The 19539-nt window shown below is 44.4% G+C and overlaps 1 protein-coding gene across 2 annotated transcripts in view; it reads left to right on the forward strand.

Moving 5' to 3' along the window:
- The window catches only part of PRMT8 (protein arginine methyltransferase 8), an 88248-nt gene that overhangs the window by 44423 nt on the left and 24286 nt on the right, over window positions 1–19539 (forward strand). The window contains exons 3-4 of one of the 2 annotated variants that reach the window (XM_054577937.1): window positions 4564–4719; window positions 8613–8676. In XM_054577937.1, the coding sequence (XP_054433912.1) occupies window positions 4564–4719; window positions 8613–8676 (220 nt within the window). The remainder of the gene's footprint in view (window positions 1–4563; window positions 4720–8612; window positions 8677–19539) is intronic. The other variant, XM_054577938.1, reaches the window with a different exon arrangement.

The following is a 19539-nucleotide window of genomic DNA, read 5'->3' on the forward strand; positions in this document are numbered from 1 at the left end:
AGCAACCTGAGCTAAGACACACAACATATGAAAATTTGTGGGATGCAATTAAAGAAATCTTAAAGGAAGATTTATAGCTTAAATGCTTTTATTAGAAAGAAACCAAAGGTATAAAATCAGTGATCAAAGCTTTCACCTTATAGAAAAAGAAGAGAAAATAAGATCCATGTGGGTCAAAGGAAAGAAATAATAAAGATGAGAACAGAAATCAACAGAGTAGAAATAAAACATTAAAGAAAACCAACAAAGCCAAAACTTGGTTTTTGAAAATACTAATTGAATTGATAACATCTAGCTAGACTGACCAAGAAGAAAATCAGAAGAAACACAGATCATAACTAAATGAAGGCAAGAACATTACTACAGATCATATGAACACTCAACAGAGACTATTATGACAATATTATACCCAAAATTTTACATCTTAGCTGAAATGGATAAATTCCTTAGAAAAACACCTTTTCAAAATTGATGTAAGAATGCATAGAAAGTGAAAAGAGCCTTCTATCTATTAAATAAATTGAATTCATAATTTAAAATCTTCCCACAAAAAGGACACCAGGTTCAGATGGTTTTACTGGTGCATAATATCATACATTTAGGGAAGAAAAATATCAATCTCACCAAAACTTTTTCAGAAAATGTATGAAGAGATAATACGTCTTAACTTCTATGATTAACTCAGCATAACTAATTATCAGAGACAATAAGAGAAAGTTACAGATCTATATTTCTTATAAATACAGATACAAAAATTTGCAACAAAATATTAGTAAATAAAACCCAACAGTATTTAAGAAGATAATACATCCTGACGAAGTGTTAGTTCAACGTCTGAAACCAATCTTTGGAGCTCAACACATTAACGGAATAAAGGAGAGAAGTCATAATCATCTCAGTAAATGCAAAAAACAAACAAACAAACAAAAAACTCTCAAAAAATGTGACAAAACCCAACACCAATTCATGATTAAAAAAACTCAGAAAATTAGAAAGAGAAAATAACTTTTCAGTCTGATAAAAGACATTTATGAAGAGCCCACAGTTAAAATTGTACTCAATGGTGACATTTATAAATCACTGGAACAAAGGAAGGTTGCTTATCTTCTCCAATTTTATCTAACACATTACTGAATGGTCATCCTTGCCAGTACAGTATAGCAAGAGGAAAGAGTGAGAAATAAAGGGCATATAGATAGGAAAAAAGAAGTAAAATTGTTTGTATTCAAAAGTGATGAAAAATTTTTACATGGAAAACAAAGGAATCTACAAAAAAAGAAATCCTGCTAGAGCCCTGGCTGGTGTGGCTCAGTGGATTGAGTGACAGCCTGCAAACCAAAGTGTTGCTGGTTCAATTCCCAGTCAGGGCACATGCCTGGGTGGTGGACCAGGTCCCCTGTCGGGGGTACACAAGAGGCAACCACACATTGATGTTTCTCTCCCTCTCTTTCTCCCTCTAAAAATAAATAAGTAAAAGCTTTAAAAAACCTTACTAGAATTAATATTTGACATGAGCTAGATGGCAAAATAAAAGGTCTATATATATAGTAGCAATTGGAAAATAAAAATTTTAAAATATCATATACAGTACCATAAAATAAAAGTTAAGAACAAGTTTAATTAAAAAACACAAGACCTTCTCTCCTCATAGGTTATTTGTTAGAACTATTGTTTAAATTACAAATTAAATTCCGCAATCTTAAGTATATATCTTGAAATTTACATACATATACACCTGAGTAATCATTACCCAGATCTTTTCCAATACTTCAGAGGGTTCCTTTTGTGCACTTTCCCAGTTAGGTCACCTCTCCTAAGGCAACCACCATTCTGACCACTATCACCATAGATTACTTTAGCCTGTTTTTGAATTTCATATGCATGGAATTACGTACATGAAATGAACCCTTTTGTATCTTTGACTCAGTATCGTTCTGTGAGATTCTTATTGCTGTATGTCTCAGTATTATTTTTAAAAAATGAAATGCTGTGTAATATCATTAAAAAATACAAGACCTCTGGATTGAAATCTATAAAATATTGCAGAGAGAAATTAAATAAGACCTAAACAAACAGAGAGCTGTATCAGTGTTCTTGGATTGTAAGACTCAATATTGTTAAGATATCAGTTCTCCCCAAATTGATCTATAGACTCAATTCAGTTCCAACCAACTCTGGCAGGCTACTCTCTATGAGTTAGCAAACTGCTTCTAAAATGTATATGAAAATGCTGAGGATCTGGAAAAACCAAAATAATCATGTAAAAGAACTAAGTTGGAGGACTAACACTACTTTATTTCAGAGTTAATATAAAACTATGGTAGTCAAACGAGTGTTGAACTGGTATATTAATGGAACAGATCAGAGAGGACACACATGTACAGTAAACTGGCTTTTGATAAAGGTGGCAACACAATTGAAACAAAGGAAGTATTTTTCCAAATGATCTACCCCTGTAATTCACTGGGGAAATGAACGCTGGTGCTTGAGCCATCTATTTGTATGAAAATAATGAACTCACATTCTTAACTTAAACCTCACACAAAAATTAATTTATCATGAATCATAGACTTAAGAGTAAAATTCATAACTATAAAACTTCTGGAAGGAAACATAGGAGAATATCTTCGTGACCTTGGGATAGACAAAGATTAGGCAGGGCACAAAAACTTCTAACATAAAAGAAAAGATCTAAAAAATTGGTCTTTATCAAAATTAAAAACTGCTTTTCAAAAGACAACATTAAAAAAAATCACAGATTAGGAGAAGATATTCACAATGTGTATACTGACAAAAGATTTGTTTCCAGACTTTATAAACTCCTATAATTCAGTAAGAAAAGAGCAAATAGCTCAAGGGGGAAAAAAAAAGGACAGACACTTTACAAAAGAAAATATATATAAAAAGTCAATAAACACATGAAAAATTATCTACATCAATAGCCATCATGGAAATGCAATTCAAACTATAATGAAACACCAATCACCACTATAATAGCAATTTTCAACCCTTGTGCCACAAGAATTTTTAAAACATGCAATACCTGACTCTTTAGTCAGGGGTACTGACCTCTTTTAAACTGCCAAGGAAAAAAATGACAACAGCCAGCACAACAATAGTCATCCAGTGTAAATGAATTAAAAGTTATACCTATTTTTTGTCAGATTGGCAAACAATATATTTTTTCTTATGTTTGGCAGAATTTTAGTAATTAGTTTATATGTGCCACCTGATGAAAAAGGTTGAAAATCACTGCAAAATAACTAAAATTAAAAAGGCTGATAAGACAAACTGGCCAGCATGTAAAGCAACTTGAACTCTCATGTATTGCTGGTGGAATCATACAATGGCACAATTATTTTGAGAAACTGTTAGGCAATTTCTAATACAATTAAACACCAACTCTAAGACTCCCAATACCCACTTCTAGGTATTTACTCAAAGTAAATAAAAACACACATCCTCAAAAATGCTTATACAAGAATGTTTGTAATGCCTTTATTTATAATGATACAAATACCCATCAATGAGCAAACGGATAGATTCATTGTGGTATGGTCATACAATGGAATGTTAGTCAACAATGAGAACAAGAAGAAGGGTAAGAGCAACAGAATCAACAAGAAAAAGGGAACAATCCTTGGAGACATGCAAGAAAAATGAATGAATCTCGAAAACTAAGCAACAAAAACCAGACACAAAAGTTTATATATTGTAATAAGATTCAATTTATCTGAAATTCTAAATCTGGCAGAAGGAAGCTTTGGTGATAGAAATTAGATCATTGGTTGTCTGGAGTAGGGGGGAGGGTTAATTGCCCACAGGCATGAAAGACTTTCTGGGTCATGCACATGTTCTATATCTTGATTATGGTGATAATTACACAGGTGTACATTTGTGAAAGCTCTTGTACTTAGACATACATTTAAAATCTGTGCTTTTTATTATATGCAAGTTATACTAAAAATTATACCAAAAAAACTCAGTACTATTGGTGATGACTTAGAGTGCTGTTACCTTGAATGGACGAAGACCCCTGCCTCATTACCACACACAGGTTAATTGTGTTCCCCTTGGGCTGGAGGCAGTTGTAATGGGTAGTCTAGTTCTTTTCTTACCACAGAGCACTTAAATAATGGTAGATAAAGGAATTGTTTTCTATTCTTAAAAGCAAACAAAATAGTATTCACACAGAAGACCTCCTTCAATAACTTGTTGAGCACTAGCACTCTCGCCATGGCAGAAAGTTTTGTTTCAGGTCTAACTTGAGTCTCTCATGTTGCACCCAACTGACACTTTATTTTGTTTTTTGGTAAACTGGCACTTTCCCAGGTCTGGACATGAGTTTCTCCTTTGATAGTACAAAGCTATTTTCTTGGGGCTGGGGTTGTTTGTAATGATGCAGGTGGCCTCTGGCCTAGCTGGCCCACAGTACTCTTCCGTGGCTTGTCTAGTAACCTTATCAAGGTCCTTGAAGAGTTTGGTGGGTCAGTCCTGGGGCTCATGCCCTGGCATTCTCCCAAGAGCCTTGAGTACATTGACACTGGCTTTCCTTCCACACAGGAAATGCTGAAGGACGAGGTGCGGACGCTCACTTACCGGAACTCCATGTACCACAACAAGCACGTGTTCAAGGACAAAGTGGTGCTGGATGTCGGGAGTGGTACCGGGATCCTTTCCATGTTTGCTGCCAAAGCAGGAGCCAAGAAGGTGTTTGGGGTGAGCATGCCACTCCCTCCCTCACGTTGGCCTCTGCTGAGCTGGCCCTTCCTAGAAGTATTGTTAAAAACCCTGGTCTGTCTCTTTGCTGAGGTCACACCCTCAAGGAGAAAATCAAGTGTGACTCTCAGGAGGCAGAACAGTTTCCCATGGCTCCCTGTCACCCAGGCACTGGTCCTGGCTGCTTGCCCTGGTGACTGCTGGCATTTGCAGAAGATTTTTGGTTTTTCAGAAACCCTTTCAGGGTTATCACTACCTTACAGTGTGTGAGAAGCAGTGCTCCATGGTTCCACATGTGAGCTCTGGCTTGAATCTGTTCTTCCAACTCAAGAGATGTGGGACTGTGAGCAATTCACTCCTCTGTGCCTCATTTTCCCCATCTATAAAATGGGCAACATAGCAGTAGCTTGCTCATGGGGTCATTGTGAGGGGTGAAAAGTTTAATACACATGTAATGTGCTTAGAACAGTGCCTGGAATATGACAGATGCTCAGTGTTTATGAGTACAGTTGGGATAAGGGCCCTAGGACAGTCAACAAGAAAGCCCTCTTTCTTTGTCCTTTGAAGGGCAACTTCATAGATCTAAATTCTGCTGCTCTCGTTGCTGCAGCCTCTCAGGCTAGAGGTGGAGGTTGACCCTCTGGGAAACCTCCCAGCCTTCCTCTGGCTCCCACAATGCAGCTGTTCACAGCCTGAGGATGGGGTGCTGGGAGGGTCTGGAGCTTGGAAGAAATTGTGAAGAGAGTTCCAAGATGCTGGCTGACATTTTAAAAATGCAATGAGTCTAGGGCTGGGAAATGGAAATTAATCTTGATCAAAATTAAAGTTACACTGCACTCAAAGCATATGCATAAGACAGCCCGTTTGCACAGGCTCCCAGGGAGCTGGGCAGCTCTTGGGGAAGCTGTTTTCTCTGCATTTGGCTGGGTCATGAGAGCCTGTCCTGAGAGCCCCAGGCTCCTGGGTTGACTAGAGACCTCCAAGTCCCTGCCTCGGAGGCCTGCCCCTAAGTCCTCAGCAGGGACAGAAATTGCTCCCCACACCTGACCTGGAAAGCACTTGTGCCTGGGCCATGGAAGTCTTTTGGAAACCTGGGCTGTCCTCAAGGCACTCCTGGCATAGCCTTGACCGGAAAAAGCTGTGATGCACTCAGCTGAGGCACATGATTAGGGTGCGCAGCCCATCTGAAGCCCACAGCCAACTCCTGTCATCGTCACAGGTACTGCCCCGCCCACCTTTCAGCTTTCCTTTCCAAGGCCCTCCTCCCTGGATGGAGGCCTCCTGTCCAGTGAGACTCCACTTCCAGTGAGCTCACACAGCCTCAGAGCTGTGAGACCACCTGGTGACTCCGAGCGCCTCCCCTCCCGGTGCTGTCTTTAAGGCCCGGCTCAGCTCTGGTCTCCACCGGGCACTCGGGAGCCAAGGGATGAGCAGGGAGAGGCAGGGCCACCTATCAGTGGCTTCCAAGTCGGTGGGGGCTCCAGCCAAGGAGCTGTCAGGAGGCTCCCACACAGTGTCTTCCAGTGGTGATGACTAGTCCTGTCTGTCTGCCTCCCGGTCTTCTGCTGTAACAGCTCTTTTACAGACAGCTCCGCCACAGTTAGCTGGGCTTCTTTCTGGATGGCTCATTTCAGTTTCTCCTGTTCCAGGCTCCCCTTTCCACCCACAGCTCTCCTCCAGTGGGGGAGGCTGGATGGCAGGAAAGAGAGAGAGAGACAGACAGACAGACAGAAGAAATGGCCAGAAACAGCAAATGGAGACAACAGACAGAAGGATGAAAAGACTCAGAGAAAAGCTAGAGGAATGGGAGATGGATCAACAAAAAGGAGAAAGAAATAAAATAGAAGTACAAAATAAAAATGGGAAAAATGAAGAGAGAGTGAAGAAAGAAGAAGAGGAAAGGGAAAGGCATAGGTTGAAGAAAGAAAAAGAGGAAAGAGAGCAAAACGCAACCTCACGCATCCTGTCAGCTTTCAGAGGGCCCATCAGTGCTCACTGCATCTTTTTTTATTAAATTTTATTTATTTTATATATATATATATTTTAATTTTTTTATTGTTCAAGTATATTTGTCTCCATTTTAGTGCCACCACTTTCCCCCGCCCCACCTTCTCCCACCTCCCACCCTCAATCCTTCCGCACTTTAGCTTTGTCCATGCGTCCTTTATACATGTTCCCTGACTTGGACCCTACCCTTTCTCTTACCCATTACCCGCCTCTCTCCTCCTCTCTGATTCCTGTTGGTTTGTTTTTTCTTTCAATGTTGCTGGTTATATTTTCCTTGCTTGTTTGTTTTGTTGATTAGGTTCCACTTATAGGTGAGATCATACGGTATTTGTCTTTCACCCCCTGGCTTATTTCACTTAGCATAATGCTCCCCAGTTCCATCCATGCTGACTCAAAAGGTAGTAGCTCTTTCTTTCTTTCTGCTGCATAGTATTCCACTGTGTAAATGTACCACAGTTTTTTGATCCACTCATTTGTTGATGGGCACTTAGGTTGCTTCCAACACTTGGCTATTATAAATTGTGCTGCTATGAACATTGGAGTGTATAGGTTCTTTTGAATTGGGATTTCAGGATTCTTAGGGTATAATCCGGTGCTCACTGCATCTTCACATTGACCACGTGAAACTAGGGCTATGAGGTCATTATGAGGAAACTGAGGCAGAGTTAGAAAATGGCAGCGGCCAGATGTAAATCCAAGCTGCCTGGCTCCAGAGCCCATCTTCTTCACAGCTAAACTCAGTACCTTCTTGCAGTTGGAATGAAAACTTGGTGAGGCAGGGGAAAGAAGAGGAGAGAGATGCAGTCCTGTTGACAACAGAATTGTTGTCACAGAACCTGGTAGCTCAGGAAATGGCAGGTCCTCTCCTGTCTAGAGTCTGTCTCCCCTACCAGAGTGACCCCTTCCTGACCCTGTAGGTGCCCTCACCTTCCCAAAGGCTTTGATGGAAGCTCCCAGCAACCTGCTCAGTGCCTCTGTGCTAATGTCCAAGGCCCCAGGGGCAGCCTGAGTGTGGAGGTGAGTGGGGCCTCAGTGTGGAGGTGAGGGGAGCCCCAGGCCCTTAATGCAGGCTGGTCTCTGTAGGCCGGCTAAGGAGGTGGAAACAGCCCTTGGCAGTCGCCACTCTGTTTCCATCACCCCCTGGCCCAGTCTGGCATGCCTAGAGTCTGTACCCTCTAGCTGGGTTTTAATTTTCTGCTACTCCCATGAGGTCCTTCTCTCAGCTGACAGTCAGCTAATCCCTCAAATACCTTAGCCCTCTACTCAGGAGATTTTGGGAGCATGGAAAAACTTTTAGATTCAAAACAATCAATTATTTCAAAGGTGGAGACTGCAGAAGAGGTGAGAGTTAATGTGTGTGTGTGTGTGTGTGTGTGTGTGTATGTGTGTGTAAAGATTTTAGGACTGGCCCTGAAGCCTTAAGTAGACATTTTCCAAATGGGCCCTGTCCTGGAATGCTTCCAGTTTAACTAGTGAGGGCTGGAGGGTGGGAAGATGATGTTGAGGGAGAGTCACAGCACCTCTGGTTGGCTCTACATCCTCTCTTGAGAGGACAGTGGCTGTGCCACCTCATTCCAGGCTCCCCCTGGTCAGAAGAGTGAAGTCTCCCAGCTCCTCCTGGATCTTCCAACTCAGACATGGGACCCTCTGTTGCAAAGCACAGGATGGGGTTTGGCCCCACAGGAAAGGCCGAAGTCTTCCACTGAGTGGAAGAGCTGCTGGCCTGCAAGTTGAGAGAGCTGTGTTGTAGTTTTAGTCTGCCACAGATGAGCAGTGACAGCTGTGGGCAAGTCACTACATCTCAGTAGGCCTCAGCTTCTCCGTTCATTAAATTGGTGCTGGTCGTATTTTTGATGCATTGCTCCTTTGTTCTGTGCCCTTTCTAGATTGAATGCTCCAGTATTTCTGACTACTCAGAGAAGATCATTAAGGCCAACCATTTGGACAACAGTAAGACATGCTTCTGTGTCTTTTCTCATGAATGGAGCAGGGAGGGGAGCTGTACTTCCTTGTTTGGGTGGCCTAGACTGACAAAAGAGAGGAGAGGACAGAGCACTTGGCCTTGGGGAGGAGGGGCCCAGCTGAGGCCTTGTTCACAGGACTGTGGTCATGAGGTTCTGAAGTTCCCAATCCCTGTCATGTCTGCCAAGGCACATTTGTCCCAGCTCAACTTCCTGTGAGTCCAGCCTATGGCTAAATTCTTAGTTACCATGCCCTCTCCTTGGCCCCAGCTATCGACAATCTATTGAGTTTTTCAAAATACAGCTATTCCTCCTTCTCCTGTTCCCTCTCCATAGGCCCCAGCCCTACCTGTCCCATCACTTACCCAGTGGCAGACCCAGGCTCTGACTGTGGGGAAGTGTGGTCCTCTCCTGTTCACAGGCCCTGCTGCTGATGGGGCTGTCTTAGTAATTAGGTCATGTATGAGATCGGGACCTTTTTCAAGCTGGAGTCCGATTATAGAAGTACATTCCCTTCCCTTTCTCTCCTTACTCGTTTCCCATGTATTGCAACGTTCTCCAGTCCCTTCCCTCCAGAACCCATCTTGAACACACTTGTGCCCACAAATACCCATGATTAGGAAATGTCTTTGTATCATCTGGCAGTTATCAGTCAGCAGAATGAGATTTAGCCACCAGGCCCTGTGTTGAGTGGGACTAGATCATGTAGGATTTGCAAACAAGAAAAACAAGCTTCTGTGAATGATAGACTTTTCTGAGACTTTTAAACAAAGGAAAAGCATTCCCTGTGGAGAATGTAGGCAGACACAGTAGGAGGCATTTCAGTGCACCAGGGAGATGTATTGTGGCCTGGACTGAGTCAGTGACCATGGAGGAAAAGAGGGATGACCCCTTGGGCTATGCTTGGAAATAGAAACAAGAGAACCTGCTGGTTGGAACAGGGAAAAAGACAGGAACAAAGGCTAATTTTTTTGCCTTGAGTAACTGGGTGGATGGTGGAAGGTGAGGTAGAACAGTCATGGGGTTGACAGGAGGGAGAAAGAAGTCAAGAGTTCTCTCTTGCACATGTTAGGTTTGAGAAGCCCATTGGGTATCCAGGTAGACACGTTGAATAAGACTTGGATGCAGGAGTCTAGAGTTCCAGGGAGAGTCGGAGCATGGCGTATACACGCAGGAGTCCTCAGCATACAGATGTTATTTAAAGCTATACAATGAGGGCACTTAGAAATGAAGCATAGCTAAAGGAAAGAAATGGGCCAGCAGAGAGGCAGAAAAGATACATTCAATGAAGTTGGTGGGCATTCAGGGGCGAGGAGGACCATGAAATCAAGGGAAGTTGGAAGTGGTCAACTCTAGGGAATGCTAAAAGCTCAAGATAAGAACAGTGGAGGTTACTGGTGCTCTTAGCAAGAGCAGACTGAGTGTAGGGGTAGGGACCAAAGTCCAGCTAGAGTAGGTTAGGGAGAGACTGTGAAGTAAGGACTATAAATGAGTCTTTTTGCTGTAATGGGGAACAGAAAAATGGAACAGTATCTACAGGGGGATGTGGGCTCAAGGAAGTAAGTTGTTTTTGTAAGGATAGGAGAGGTGAAAATATGTGTGTGTGATTCAATGGCCCAGTAAAGAGAGAGAACAAAATTGCATATAGAGGAAACAGTACATTCAGGAGCAAGGACCTTGAGAAGGTAAGAGGGCCTGGGGTGCAAAGCACAGGTGGAGGGTTGGTCTTTTCTTGGAATAGAGACAATTTAACCACAAAACAGAGGGAAAGCAGGGCATATGGGTCCAGGTGGAGGTGTGCTGGTGATGGGGAAACGCCTGCTTTAAAGCTTCCATTTTCTCAATGAATAATGAGACGGTCCTTGGAGGAAAAGACCAGGAGGGGAGGGGCGTAAGTGTGTTGGAAGGAGATGAGAAGGAATAGAATGGTCTTTTAGAGGGAGGGAGAGAGAGAAAACAAGCATACTCGGCTAGTGGAGATGGCCGGGGCAGGGAGGGCATGGTCAGCACTTGTTAGAGGTCAGTGCTTGTCACAGGTGCATGGACATAGATATAGAACGAGCTCAATTCTCATACTGTGCTCAGTAGCCTGGGCGAATGGAGAGGAGAGCTGCCTGTGTAGGGGCTTTGCTGGGAGGACACACAGAGGGAGGGAGGAGCCAGAGTTACACCAGTCATGGACTGTGATATCTAAACTGGGCTAACAAGAAAGTGAGGGACTGAAGGGGGTACAGGTGGATAATTGCTAGTGAAAAGGCCAGGGGTAATGGGTGAGCAACGTCCGCAGGGGCCATGGGCAGGGCCAAGTTCCAGAGGTCTCTTTCCAGCCAGAGCAGGGTAAATGTTTCTCAGATACCCCTGACCCGGGTCTTGGCATTCAACGTCTCTTGGTTCACTTAGGGGGCCAGGTCTCTTCTGTATGCTCCTCAGGAAAGTACTTGACCTGGGTAGGAAAGATAGAGAGGCGACCTCTCTACTTGCCTACTAAAGATGGAAAAAGAAAACAACAATTCTTTCTCTACAATAGTGACACATCCTGGCATCTGCCTCTTTTCATCTGACCTCCCTTTTCCCAACTCTGTGAAATAGGGCAAATGGTTTCTCATTTAACAAATGTGGACACTGAGGATAGGAGCCATGGGGCAGAGCCTTTGGTTTCAGGCTTCATTCTTGTACTCATTCCTAAAGTTGATGTGGAAGCTCAGTGAGTGCCCGCCAATCCAGAAAATCAAAATTAAAATAGATGCATAATCAAATTTCTTTTCAGGGTTACTGAGTGTCAGCCCTGGGCTCTAAGAGACCTTTAAAGAACATTCAGACAATTTCCTGGCCTCTACACGGGTTTCAGTTGCACAGCAATTCCTCCCTTTGGAGGGTCTGCCCAGTGCTCACTCTTTATCCGTCTCTGTTGCTGTTGGCTTTTGGGGCCTGGAATCACAGCTTTCCGGGATCACCTCCTCTCGCTTGTAGAGGGCTACTGCCCTGCACCACTGGTGGCAGAGTGTAGGGTGGACCTGGAATGGGAGGGGACTGACAGCAGCTGAGAGGTCCCAGACCTTTGGGAGGAGGGCAGTCTGGTTCTGAAAGCTCCCAGGAAAAAGAATTGTGCAGCCCCGATCACCCCTTCTGGTCCACACTTGGTGGTTCCCACCTCCTTTCCCCTGTCTCAGACTCCTATAAGTTGTTAAATTCCCCTTCCTTTCCTTTTTCTTTTCTTTTATAAACTTCAAGACATTCTAATTTACAAAAAAAGGTGCAAATATAGTTGCATTTTTTTTTAGCCATTTGAGAGTGAATTGTTGACGTGACACCTGTCATCCCTGAGTACATTAATGTACATTGCCCGCAAACAAGGATATTTTCTTGTACAACCACAGGGCAACCATAGGAATCAGGAGGTTAACATGAATACGTGGTCATTATCTAGTGCTCAGATCCTCGTCACATTCTGCCATTGTTACAATCACAACCTTCATAGCAAAAGCATTCAGTTACAGAGCACACGTTGCATTTAGACATCATGTTGCTAGTTTCCTTCAAGTTAGAACAGGCTTTCCTCAACTTTTGTGGTCTTCAACCCTTAAAGATCACTGGCCAGTGTTCTGTGGATATCCCTCCATTTGGATTGTATGACTCTTCCTCACAGTTAGGTTCAAGTGACACATCCTGTAGGAACACCATGCACACACACCATTTTCTCACAGCTAGGAGCTGGCATGCAGTTTTGATTTGCTTGGCAACTGACAGAATTGACTTTGACCATGTGTCTCAGTGATGTCTCCTAGGCTTCTTTGTGGTAAAGTTACTCTTTCTCCCTTCATAATTAGTAAGATTTCCTGGGACAAGTACTTCAAAACCATGTAAATATTTCATTCCTCATCATTAATTTCCCATTTTAGTCAATAGATTGTATCTATTATCAAACTGTCCCTGATTTGGTCACTGGGAGCCTCTTCAAGCTGGTTTCAGGTTCATCCTGTGCATTCCATGCCTCTAATCTAGAATTGGCCATCTCTCCAAGGAGAATTGATTCCATTTAGTGGACAGTGACATTTAGAAATGAGGACCCGGGGCTAGGTGAGCTCACTGATTTTAGGGTGCTGATACTCCCAGTAGAAAGAACGCATATGGGTGTGTGTACATGTGCACTTATATAACATACATGTCTATGTCCATCTATACATGTTGTCAAGTATGAGTTCATGCAACACCTCCACTTCAAATCCAGCACCACAATGCCTAGTTTCTATCGCCCTGCCCATTCCCATGTTTGTGACTCGTCTCTAATGGTAAAAACGCTGGTCCTTATTATTCTGAATATGTTTACTTATTGGATCAATCCCTCTGTGGTTTAACAGCCTCCCATTGGCAGCACCTCCTGCCCCGTGCAGATGCCTCTGTCACCGAGCGCTAGGCTCCAACACCCTGTGTCAGGCAGCCTCCAGCAAAGATGCTCTCCCTTCCCTGCTCAAGCTCCAGCTGGCCGAGCAAGGCTGCCCTCCTGTGCAGAGGCCCCCCGGGCCCCTGCCCTTCACCATCCCACATCAGGGATGCCCTGCTCACCCCACGCAGGCTCTGGTGCACTGTGCTTGGCTGCCCTTGCCTGCTCAAGCTTCAACGCCTCACACTGGACTATTGTGGCATCCACGCCACATACCACCCTCCCCCCATCCTGGGCAGCCTGGAGGTCTGGCTTGCTTGGCCCCACCTGATGGCTTTAGGATGGAATTGTTCCATGTTTCATATGTTGATGGCTCACGCTTGATTCTGTTACTGAAGCAAAGGACAAACCATTGTCCTCAAGTGAATAGCCAGCCCTGTGCCTTATATCTATTCCTGCCCTTCACACCCACTGTGCTGAGGAGGAGGGGAGACCCCAGGCCCAGGGGCAAAAAGAAGGCAGAGTCGCCTTCATCTCCTCTTCCCCGGGGGCAGCAACAGGGGGGTGGAGCCAGTGAGGCTGCCAGGGCCCTGCCAAGGGCACAGCTCGTCCAACCGTGGCATGTGCACTAGAAGGAGGACAGCTTAACTGCGTGAATGCTTCCATGGAAATGCTTTGGAAATGCTTTTGAAATGCTGCGTCAGCCAGCATTTGTGTGGGTCTCAGGAGTGTAGGTGTAGAGACATAAATAACAACACAGGGCATAAAATACCTGCCACAGAATCAATCAATCTCTCTCCCCCTGCACCTCCACACAGCTCAGGACACATTGCTCATGTGCAGCCACGCACCTCCACGGAGTCACCTGCAGTGACCGTGGCCATGCGGCTCCCGAAAGAGCTGCTTCCACACGCATGGCCCCACATGTGCTCACAGCCTCCTCTGTGACTTTGGCACTGACAACTATCATTTCCTCTCTTTCCCTGCCGAGGAAACCAGTTAGCTGCCGAGATGCTAACAAAGTTAGATTCTTTTGTGAAATTTGACATGGGAGCTCAGGGATTTATACAATTTTTATAGTTGTAGAAACAACAACAAAAAAAGTATAATCTTTTTGTTTCTCAGAAAACTAAAGGAAAAAAAGCATATCCCTCCTTTCTGTTCTTCTACCGGTGCGCATCCTAAAGCAGGTGTGTCATGGATAAAAGGGGCCTGAGTGTAGTAGCATGACAACTGGGTGACAATGGACAGTGGGGCCTCTGCCACGTAACGTTAGGAAGGACGTTGTCATATCACATCACGTTTCTGAGCTTCTTGCTCCCCACAGAGGAGATGTGTTGATGAATAGCTTGCAGGGTTGGTGGGGGTTTAGAGATAAGTACATAAAGTACCTAACATAGAGCCTTGCATGTAGTAGGTGCTTAACAAGAATGAACTATTGGTTCTTTCAGGCTTAATGTTCTACACTTGCTCTTCCTTGGCCACATAGCTCCAAGCCTTTTATAAACAGTGCTTGAATTCTCTGCCCCTGCAGCAATTCTCTGTGGCCTGTAGTCACCCAGTGCCAGCATGACTCCTCGGACAGGGTTCTCACCACCAGTTTTCCAAGAGCCGTGATTGTTAGAAAGCACTGCTTTCCACTGAGGTGGATTCTGCCTCCGTGAGACCTTTCCGATGCTCCTTTGGAGCCAGAAGAGCAGGGAGACTCCTTCACATGTCTGTCCCCCTCCCACACCTCCAGGCTACACACCCCAGTCCCTTTATCCTTTGTGCTGGGTTCAGTCACCTTTTCTTCTGGCCACGCCTCAGCGTCTCTCTTGGTCCTGGAGAGTCAGGCTAAGAAATCAGCACAGGCAGGTGAGTGGTCTGGGTGCTGTACTTGTAGCAACGTGGCTTCTGTTTCTGAGAGCAGTTGTGGGAAAGGCCATGTCACACTGGTACTGAGCTGGAACCCACTGCAGTCGCCTATGTCACCGGCAAGCTATAGCTCCTAACCTGTATCCGCCCAGCAGATTTTTGGAATCCAAACTGAGTCCCACTTCTTATTTATATTAAGATCATGTAGGATTTGGTCCTTCCTGACAAACAGAACATCGCTCTCTGAGGTCATTGTTCTCCTTGATGGGTGCCCAGGGGTAGATGTGGGTGCTTCTTCACACTGGTTCACACTCAGCTCTTCATCTGCACCTTGGAATTCCACCAGGTTGCCAGTTATGAACCCACATAATCATTTGTCACCTTCCCCATGAGGATGCCATGGGGGGAAGGTCTTGTCAAACTCACTTTCGGTGTCTCAGTTTCCTTGCCTATGAAATGGGAATTATGTACCTGATAGGGCCATTGTGAGGGTCACAAAGTTCCTGTGTGTAAAACTGTGCTGTACTGGAGCGGGCTCTGCAGGCTCCTAAGAGGAGATTGTTAAGCAGTCAGTAGATTTGTGGAGGGGATGAAGTAAGTCACTTTGGTGTCTTGAAGTTGGCCACATTGGGAGTACTTAACACTACAGAAATCAGCAAATGTGAAAATCTGGGCTTTTTTCCTGGAGGGCCTTTTGTTAAGCATGTATCAGCACACCACTGTATAAAATACAACAGTATCTGGTGGGCAGTAAGCAGCCAATAAATATTAAGTATTGTGATTATTCACTTATTAACTTGACTAATAGCCCTGTCAAAAGAAGACGTGAGATGAGTCGGCTATAATGGTTCTTAATGAACCTGTACTAGTGCCTTCTGGCAGCTGTTATTTCCTTTCTAAACTGCTTAGGAGGGAGCCAGTTGACAGTCTTAGGACCGGGCTCCTGCACCTGTTCCTTCAAGCATTATTGTGCAACTCTCCAGGCCTGTGCCAGGCGCAGGGGGTCAATGGCAAACAGGACAGACAAGATCTTTGCCCTTGTGAAGCTTACAGTCTCACAGAGAAGATAGACATCAAAGCAAGTGCACAAGCACTATAACAATAGAATTAAAGTTGTGAAAGCACTTAGAAGTGTGATGGAGTCACTGAGAAAAATGGGGCATCCACTCGACTAGGTGGCGGCAGTGGCTTTTTCCCCCCGCATGCAGCCTGTTGTTAAACACCGAACCAGCACAGCACTGGAAAGATGGCCCTTTTCTGAGGGAGAGGGCATTGAAACTGAGACTCAAGAGAGAAGTCAGCATGCTAAGAGAGGAGGGATGAGTGTTTACACAGAAGGATTGCCAGTACCAATTCCCGGGGTGGGAGACACGTTCCGCCTGTCCCATGTATAATTGGTGAGTGAAACCTGGCATGCTTTTATGGATCCCTGAGCCTAGGGGAAGCTTTGTTTCTTTCTACAGTCCCACTGATTACAACCACTTTGTCTACTACCACTGCCTTCTTAATTCCCTTCCCCTTGGCCCAGTCTACAAAATCATCTGCCCTGGGCTGCCCCGTGATGAGTGATAACTGGGTATGGGGATGAGCCCTGGCATGGTTTGATTACCGAGTGTTAGTTCAGCCAGTGCCTAGGGGAGGAGACCCGCCAAGCAGGAGCTCTGGCCAGAAAAGGGCTCAGGCCAAAGCAGAGAGCTCCAGCTAAGCAGATCGGATTCTTGGCCCTCAAGGGAGTCAGAGCAGGCTAGGACATGAAGCCAGGCAGATTATGCACTGAGGACAAGGCAGATCCTCAAGCCCTACGTTTGTGGGTAAGAAGAGGATTTGGGAAGAGAGAGGGGAACCGTATTTAGGTTTCTATAATACTGAGTATACCCAGTACCCAGAGCTCATTTATGCCACTCCAGTTATGGGGTCTGTTGGCTGCAGGATATGTTCCAAGTGTCACCAGATCTTGAGGTTACCGATGTTGCTAATCTCTTTTTCCCATCACCACCGGCTTAAGAATGGGACTGAGTCTGACCTTGTAAGAGGTTTATCTGTGTATCTGGACCCTGGAGAAGACAAGGGTGGGAAGCCAAGATGGGGCTGATAGGCTCTACCTCTATAATGATTCCACCTCTCCTCATCCTACCAACCAACTTGACCAGCCTTCAATGAAAAGATGGATGGCCCTTGGCCTTCTCTGATTTCTTTTCTCCCGCAATCCCAAACACTTGTTTGGTGTGCACAACAATCCTACGAGGAAGGTGAGTTGGATATTTTGATCATTTGTAGATGAAAGATAGGACTGTCAGGGAAGCTGGTAACTTTTACACAACATGCCTAGGTTTTGGCTCTACCTCCTGACTTCTGTGGACTTTAGTTTTCTCATTAGGCAAATGGAACAATGAGACCAACCTGACAGTTTCCTGTGACAACTGAGGCAATGTATGTGAAATCGCTTAGCAAGCTGCTATTTAAATGTCAGTAATTTTTTACTGTCATAATTAGGACTAGTTTAAAGACCTTTTGTCTCTGAATCCAATACCTTTTTTTCCCCCGAAAATTGCTCATTCATCCATTCATTTATTCAGTAACAATCTTTAAATGTTTGCGAGGAGTCAGGTGCTATGCTGGAAATAGGAGGATAAAATAGACAATTAAGAGGAAATAATTGGCGAGAGGTGAGTCAGGCCCTAGAAGGTGCCTGGCAGGTGGCATGGTTATCACCAACATAGGGGTGTGAGCAGGGTGGCCAGGGAGCAGAGGGCAGCACATGGCTATGCTAAGCGGGGGAGTGGCATTGCAGAGGCTCCGCTGCCTCATAACATGCTTCCTGGCCTCGTACTCGTGACCCTCAGGCCCACTCTTCTCTGGGACAAGGTCTGCTCTGGGAAACGGCGAGGAGTCTGTAATGGGGAGACCATAAACACAAGCCCTATGGGATCCACTGACGCTGATGAACACCATGGCGACCCAAATGAGATCAGGCCTGATTTCTAAAAACAACAACAACAACAACAACAACAACAACAAAACCCCACAAAACAAAACAAAAAAATAACCAAACCCGCCAAAACTAAGCTGTTAAACAAATGACCATGAATTAAAATTACTAAATTTACATAATAACAACACAAGTCAGAAGGAAATAATAATCCCACTAAAAACAACCAAAAAAAAAAATTGGAATGTCTGATTTGTAAACTTGAAGTTACGGAGGGGAAATCTCTCAATTGGGAGTACATTGGTTCCTGTTGTGTATTTAATTATGATTAGTTACTCTAAAATTTATAAGCCACAGTCCTGTTACAGCTAGTTGAACAAACTTTCTATCATCCTCATGGAATAAAAACATAGCTCTAGAGAGTGACCTCAATATGACCTTGAGGTGACATAGTATTTGTGATGTGGAGTCCAGATTAGGAGTGGGGCTCACAGCCCATTGCTGCTCAGAACCTTACGATCAGTGGCTAAGATCCCCTTGCAGAGGCTTCATGGAGCAGGGACACCTGCAGCTGCATGTGCCCACATAGTTCTTTGAGTCAACCCAGTGCCATACACTCGCCAATAACCCCTAATTAATTGCCACAAACCCCACCACAGGTGGTAGCATTTTGCAGACTGGGAAACTGAATCTCACAGTTTAAGTAATTATTGGCAGACACTACAGAAAACAAAAAGACTACTCCTGATGACACAGCGGTGTAATTGTATTTGGGTCCATAGAAACAATGTGGCTTCTTTAAAAAAAAAAAAAAAATCAGACTTGATAAACTGGTGCAGATTAGAGTCAAACTGGACATTGCAGGCACTGTTTCTTTATTGATGTCAGTTATTCCCCCAAACATTCAGAATAGCTTACATTATACACGCTCAATACATATTTGAAAAATGAAAGCATTTGGAACTGCAAAGCACCTTAAGGATTTTTCAGATTCAACCTCCCTTCTTCGTCTTTTTTTTTTTTTTTTTCCCCAGTGAGGAAACTGAGGATCTCAAGGAGAGAAACTATTTAATCAAGGGTAGCTGGAAGAAGGGCATGAATTGTCTGCCACCAGGACCCTGGTATAAGGTTGTGCAGGTTAGGCACTGTACAAAAGCAAATGGGTAAGGGGATGGGTGGGGCATGAAATCCAGGCCACAGCTGGACTGAAGGAAGGTGTGTCTGTTTCCTTTCACAAAGGAACCATCTACTCAACAAGCCAGGCAGGGGCCATATCTGCTCTGAGAAATGTTTGGGTACAGAAGAGCGATGTTAAATGAACAGAGGCCCAGGTTGTGGAGTGTTTTATAGGGTTAATTGATTCCTTTTACCTTTTTGTAAGCAGAAACAGCGTGATTTTTGCTGTTCTGTGACATACTGTATCTTTGCTTCTCTGTATCTTTATATTTATAGCAACAAATGGATAAGAGGGCTAGTGCAGAGACAGAGGCAGCATTCATGCACTCTGAGCAGCACCCAAGTTATCTTCCATACATACCTATCTGGCAGACTAAACCTTAAGTTCTCATCCCTTTTTGCTTCTTGCAGTCCTACTGGAGTCCAGTCCATTCAATCATCATGGTGAACCTTGCACTGGGCACTCAGAGTGGACGTCACGGGGCACCACAGGCAGGAACAGATAACTT

Source organism: Pteronotus mesoamericanus, unplaced genomic scaffold (assembly GCF_021234165.1).
Source record: "Pteronotus mesoamericanus isolate MK-2021 breed Mesoamerican mustached bat unplaced genomic scaffold, CSHL_Meso_final contig_468, whole genome shotgun sequence".
In the NCBI taxonomy this organism is placed as follows: Eukaryota; Metazoa; Chordata; class Mammalia; order Chiroptera; family Mormoopidae; genus Pteronotus; species Pteronotus mesoamericanus.